Below are 6,425 nucleotides of genomic sequence, written 5' to 3'. Positions count from 1 at the left end.
TCTCGAAAAACCAAAAAAAAAAAAAAAAAAAAAAATTGAATGCGGTATTTTACAACTAGTGCTGATGTGGAGCGTAGGTCATTCTGCGTAAATCTTGATTGGCTTCCCACTGCTGATAGGAAAGAGTTCAAGCTGTAGACCAGTGCTTCTCAACCTGTGGATTGCAACCCCTTTGAGGGTCGCATGTCAGATATTTACAGTATGATTCACAACAAGTATCAAAATTGCAGTTATGAAGTAGCAATGAAATAATTTTGTGGTTGGGGGTCAGCACAACATGAGGAACTGTGTTAAAGGGTCGCAGTGGTAGGGGGAGGGGTTGAGAATCCCTGCTCTAGACTGTCACAGCCTGTCTGAGGACAGTGGACTGTAAAGGGTTGCCATTCATTTCCAGAATTGAGTATGAACTCTTATGCCTACCAGCTTCCCTGTTTGCTGTGATCTGCACTTCTTAGGATATCCTGCCTTTCTAAAGACACCTTCCCTTTTCTGTCTTTACATTTTGGTTTCCTTATTTTGCAGTGCTAGAGAGTGAACCCAGGGCCTGACACCGCCTGTCTTTAAAATGTCTCCTGCCTCTAGGAGGCACTGATGGCACATTCAACTGTGTAGCCAACTTCTTGTTTAGCAAACATCTTCCTAAACTGGAATTGGTTTTGGACCCAAAAGCTTCTCCTACTAGACTGTCTGTCTTTAGGAACATGATGGAAGAATAGTAAAGAGCCAAATCTCCTAAATCCAAAACTTGCCCCAGTCTGCCAGGCCAAGGTGCTGGGAGCCTGGTCTGGGGAGCTACCTCCTCCCTCTTGACTATGTTCCTCTTGCCTCTCTTCAACAGGTCCGGCTGACTCCACCGTGCAGCTGTGGCTTCTACGACGGCCTCCTCATTCTCCTGCTTCAGCTCCTTACCCAGGTACAGGTGTGCTGTGAGCTGGGGAGAAGCAGAGAGAGGGGCTGGGCATATTTCCGAGCCACTGGCAGATGAAATAAGGAAGTGGCCCATGCTTGCCTGTCCTCACGCTGCTGTTAGCCTTACCAGCCTGTCCTCACGCTGCTGTTAGCCTTACCAGCCTGTCCTCACGCTGCTGTGAGCCTTACCAGCCTGTCCTCACGCCCACCCTCAGCAGGAACCCTGAAGAGAGCTGTTCAGCTGCACTCCCCCAGGGACCCAAGGAGAAAAGAGCTTCTCTGGGGTCTGGATTTAGGGTTTGGGTTTATGGATTTTTATTATTGTTGTTTAAATGAAATTCTTCTTCACTGAAAGGTAGGAAGATGAAGGAGTTCCAGGCCAGCCTTAGCCACGTAGTGAGTTTGAAAGTAGCCTGAGGTACATAAGCTCCTGTCTCAACATTCCAAAAAAATTTAATAAGCTTTGTACACAACTTGGCCTTGACATGAGCTGATCTGAATAGGATAATTTCCTGTTTTTCCATAGGCGCATACTGAGGTTGAGAGATTGGGTTATATTATAATAGGAAAGGGACATAAATTGGGTGTGGTGGTGGATTTACAATTCTAGGGTTTGAGAGCCTGAGGCAGGAGGATCACAAGTTTGAGGGTAGCCTGAATACATAATAAGATGCTATTTTCTAAAATGAAGGAAGAGAAGAAGGGAGGGAGAAAAGGAGGAAAGATAAGGGGAAATGGGAAAGGAAAGGAAGGAAAATACAGAAATATTAGCTAGGAAGACAGAAGGAGTGATTTCAGGGACTTTATTTCCCTGTATGGTTAGGGACAGAAATGACAAAAGGAGTTCCTGACTTGTGCATATCCTCCTCTCTAACAGGGGAAGCCTGGCCTGATCAGGGATGTGGCTGCTTCCGAGCTGTGGACCATTCTGTGGCACCGCTTTTCCATGGCCCTGCGGCTACCTGAGGAGGTGACTGTACAGGAAGATGATCTGTCACTGTCAAGTCCACCCAGCCTGGAGCCCGACTGGACACTGATTTCACCCCAAGGTGTCTTTCTCTGTTTGTAGAGGTCCCATTTCAGAAGGAGGCAGCTTAGAACTGGGTTAGCCCACAGATAATTGCCCCTACTGTGTGCAGAGAGGGTGGTAGAGTCTATAATGGACTTGCTTACCAATAGGGAACAGAAAGGACCAGATAAGTTCTGGGATCCTTGGCATCTGGTCAGTCATCTTGCTGGCTTCACTAGGTGTGCGTTCTCTGTTGTTTTCAGGCACGGCAGCCTTGCTGAGCCTTGCCATGGCCATCTTCACCCAGGAGCCCCAGTTATGCCTGAGCCATCTGTCCCAGCATGGAAGTATCCTCATGTTGACCCTGAAGCACCTGCTTTCTCCCAGCTTCTTGCATCACCTGAGTCAAGCGTGAGTCTGAATTAGAAACAGGAGACTCAAAGTCAGAGCCAACAGGGAGGTGGGGGGGCAGGAGAGAAGTAGCTGACAGCTTGATTTATATTAGTAGAAGTGGGGTAAGGATTAGGCTGGAAACCTACGGAGTTGCTGAGATTGGGAGAGAAAACATGAAGTGAGGGAGGAAAGCGTCAAAGAGTAAGCCTGTTTTGCTCCCTCCCTAGGCCTCAGGGCCCCAAGTTTCTCCCTGTTGTGGTACTCTCCGTGTGCCAGCTGCTCTGCTTCCCTTTTGCCCTGGATGTGGATGCTGACCTCCTTGTAAGCATCTTGGCTGACTTCAGGGACTCAGAAGTTGCAGTCTACCTGCTTCAGGTACTTGGAGAGGTGATCCAGGTGTGGTGGTAGGAAAGGAAGATGGCCAGTGTTGTATCCTCTGACTCACATCCCAATAGCTCCAGGGCTCTCCGAGGCCCTCACAGAGGAGGGCATCAGCTTGACCAAAGTGCTGGAGTGGAGGCAGCACTCAGACCCAAACAGACATGCACCTGAAGCTGAGCTAGGGTCTCCTCTGTCCACCGGTCTCTTGTCTGGTTCTATGGGAACTCACTAGGGAGGCCAGGCACTGTAGCCCAGCTCCTGGGTCAGGAATTCCTGCCGTGGACTCTTGACGATATGCCCTGGCTATGTGGAGGCAGCACCTGTGGCCTTGCAGAAGCAGGTGTAAGTGTAGAAAGGATCTGCTCTTGCGTTTCACATGAGTCTCCTGCACTGCTATGGGGCTCTGCTCTGCCACCAGGAATGTCTCTCTCCTTGACTTGGCATTTCTCTTGCCCAGCTTCGGAGCTTTCCCTTCCCCATTGCAATGTCCCTTCTCCTCTCCTGAACCCCTTTACCTGAACTCGCCTTTCTCCCAGGTCTGCTGCCACCACCTTCCATTGTTACAAGCCGAGCTGCCCATTGGTCTCCTTACACGCCTGGCCCTCATGGATCCCACGTCTCTCAAACAGTTTGTGGACACAGTGACTACCTCCCCCAGAACCATCATCTCATTCCTCTCTGTTGTTCTACTGAGTGACCAGCCTCCTATGATCTCTGACCTTCTGTCCCTGCTGACCCACACAGCCCGGGTACTGTCCCCCAGCCATTTGTCCTTTATCCAAGAGCTCCTGTCTGGCTCTGATGAATCCTATTGGCCATTGCGGAGCCTCCTGGGCCACTCAGAGAACACTGTGCGGGTCCGTGCTTACGGGCTTCTGGGACACTTAATACAACACAGCATGGCCCTACGTGGGGCACTACAGAGCCAGGCTGGCCTTCTCAGCCTTCTGCTGCTGGGGCTGGGAGACAAGGACCCTGCTGTGCGGCGCAGTGCCAGCTTTGCTGTGGGCAATGCAGCCTACCAGGCTGGTTCCTTGGGACCTGCCCTGGCAGCTGCAGTGCCCAGTATGACCCAGCTGCTTGGAGATCCTCAGGATGGTATCCGGCGCAATGCCGCATCAGCTCTGGGCAATCTGGGACCTGAAGGATTGGGAGCGGAGCTATTACAGTGCCAAGTACCCCAGCGGCTCCTGGAAATGGCATGTGGAGATCCTCAGCCAGCTGTCAAGGAGGCCGCCCTCATTGCCCTTCGGAGCCTCCGACAAGAGCCCTGTATTCATCAGGTAAAGCCAGGGGACTTATGAGCCCTGAGGCTCCTGCAGTTCACAGCACTTCTCTAGTGTAATTTGTGAGGACTTAGGACACCTAGAAATACAAACTATGTCCCTGTCTGTTGGAGATGGGTTTCCCATTTGCCCTCTCCCGCCCTGGAGGAGGGAAGGTATCTGAAAGGCTCCACTGAGCTAGGACATACCTGAGATCTCAAGAATCGTAGCTTATCTCTTCCAGACACAAGGGAGGGAGATGGGGAAAGCCATGAAGATGCCAACTGTTTTTGTGCTGTGCTAAGCATTTTACCTTTATCACCTGGTTTAAGCTATTATCACCATGATTTTGTAAGCGAGGAAACCGAAGCACAAATAATTTAGTGACTTGTTAAGATTACAATGCTACCCAGTGAGACTGGGCTCTTGAGCTCATAAGTCTGGGTCTAGAGCCTATACTCATCAAAGACCGTCTTATTTTGCTTCCTCTGCTTGATATTGAGTCTCTAAAACACCCAGGGGGAGTCACATCTGAGAGATCACAGAGTGGAGTATGTCAGTGTGGTCGCATTTAACAGGGTGGTGCTGGCACTAAATGAGTTTCCCACAGTCCATGTAGGGAAACAATGAAAGGGATGCTTAGTTGGAAATGAGAGACCCGCTGGGAAGCAGACATTCAGGCTGCCTGTCAGTTACTGCTGCCTTCCTTAACCCTCTTACTGGTGACAAGTGACCGGATCACTTGGTGTGTTGATTTTATGCCCAATACCAAAGAGAGTGGAAATAAATACCTGGGTCTTATTGATTCATAGCTTGCGAGATTTCTTGTCTTGATCAGTCTATCCTGAATCCCCCAAAGGCCCCTTTCTCTTTTCTTGGCTGTGCCAAGAATGTGCCAGCACCACCATCATAGTCTGCCATTTATTTCCTATTCTATAGGTGCTGGTGTCCCTGGGTGCCAGTGAGAAGTTAGCCTTGCTCTCTTTGGGGAATCAGTTACTGCCGAATAACAGCGCCAGGCCTGCCTCTGCCAGACATTGCCGGAAGCTCATCCACCTCCTGAGGCCAAGCCACAGCACATGACCCCAGACCCCTGGGGCCACTATCCTTGTTCTGCCAAATCTTCCTTCTCCTCCCAGAGGTTCTAACTCAGCTGAGAGCCGAAGAGAATGATAAGCTGCCAACTCCCCCGCGAGCAGGAAACTAGAAGAGATTTTCATATTACAGCTCCTTCCTTTCCCTAGGTTCATGATGATTTGATTCAGTAAACTTCATCATGGTTGGTGCCAGAGAAAATTCCGTCCTTTCTCCCACAATGTGCCTTTAACCCCAGGACCCACCCAGGCCTTAGGAAACCATATCTGCCGTGCTGGATCTCTTCCTCTCTGAACCTCCTGTGATCTGCCTAGCTATTTTTGCCTCCTTTCTAGCCTGTAGAGATAAATGTCATCACCCCCATTGTAAGGGGTTCCTTAGCCCTTAGCCCACACTCCTCCCATGGGTAGGGAGTATGTGTGTGTATAAATTATGTATATATGTATGCGTATATATATTCTACTTGTAAACACTTATTGGGAAATGTGCCTCACCCTACTTGAAGCTTCCAAGGTAAGGGGAGGGAGGCTCAGTCCCTCTTCTGGCTTCCCTATGACATTGGAAGCCTTGAGACCCTGTTCATACAAAATCCTGGTTTGGAGAATTGTTTTATACCTTTCCAAGCAAGGCCAGTGGAGCTGATACAGAGAAGACTGGGACTAAAGAGGTAAATCAGGGTGCTTTGAGATGATAATACCGTCATTTTAATATTTAGTGCAGTGTCAGTGTATATGGAATCCTAGCTGCTTTGGAAGAGCGACTCTTTATGGAGACTGTGGGATTTGCCAGAAGAGTGTTTGACAGTCCCATCAATTAAAATCAAATTTAACAGGACATTCCAATTTATCAGAAAGGGTATTTGGCAGACACATTACTTAGAATCTAACAGTATGTATATTAGGAAGCTTAACTGAGACAAGCTTCCAGAGCCCTGATTTCTCCATCCAGTAAGTGGAGAGACTCCTCTTGATATGGCTCAGTGGTGAGTATTTTGCTGCTTATGTATGAGGTTCTGGGTTCAGTCCCCAGCAGAAAGGGGAGGGGGAGAAAGGTGCCTTGATGTCCTTCCTTGATTAAGGTTTGTAAGAAATGAAAGATAAGTGTGCTTATCTATATTTTACAAGGAGTTTTCTTACTATCTACTGTATTTAGTTACGTTTGAGCAAAAGTAAGATTTCTCTAAGGCCCTCCTAAATTTCCTGCTCTCCATGTTATTTTAATTCAGCACACACACACACACACACACACACACACACACACACACACACACACCACACACACCACACACACCACACACTCACCTTCCTGTGCACCAGATACTGTGCCTGTCACAGTTTCCATTCTGACCAGAAGAACAGGGAGCTTATTAAAAT

General features: G+C 48.8%; 1 protein-coding gene across 1 annotated transcript in view; it reads left to right on the top strand.

Moving 5' to 3' along the window:
• Window positions 1-6,063, top strand: part of Stk36 (serine/threonine kinase 36) — a 31,120-nt gene extending 25,057 nt beyond the window's left edge. The window contains exons 22-27 of the mRNA XM_013351685.2: window positions 839-913; window positions 1,787-1,958; window positions 2,182-2,329; window positions 2,539-2,686; window positions 3,229-3,975; window positions 4,897-6,063. Of these exons, the coding sequence (XP_013207139.1) occupies window positions 839-913; window positions 1,787-1,958; window positions 2,182-2,329; window positions 2,539-2,686; window positions 3,229-3,975; window positions 4,897-5,040 (1,434 nt within the window). The 3' untranslated portion in view covers window positions 5,041-6,063. The remainder of the gene's footprint in view (window positions 1-838; window positions 914-1,786; window positions 1,959-2,181; window positions 2,330-2,538; window positions 2,687-3,228; window positions 3,976-4,896) is intronic.
• Window positions 6,064-6,425: the final 362 nt, after the last annotated feature.

The sequence above is a fragment of the Microtus ochrogaster genome, linkage group LG4 (assembly GCF_000317375.1).
Source record: "Microtus ochrogaster isolate Prairie Vole_2 linkage group LG4, MicOch1.0, whole genome shotgun sequence".
In the NCBI taxonomy this organism is placed as follows: Eukaryota; Metazoa; Chordata; class Mammalia; order Rodentia; family Cricetidae; genus Microtus; species Microtus ochrogaster.
This window is presented reverse-complemented; position numbering and strand designations above follow the sequence as displayed.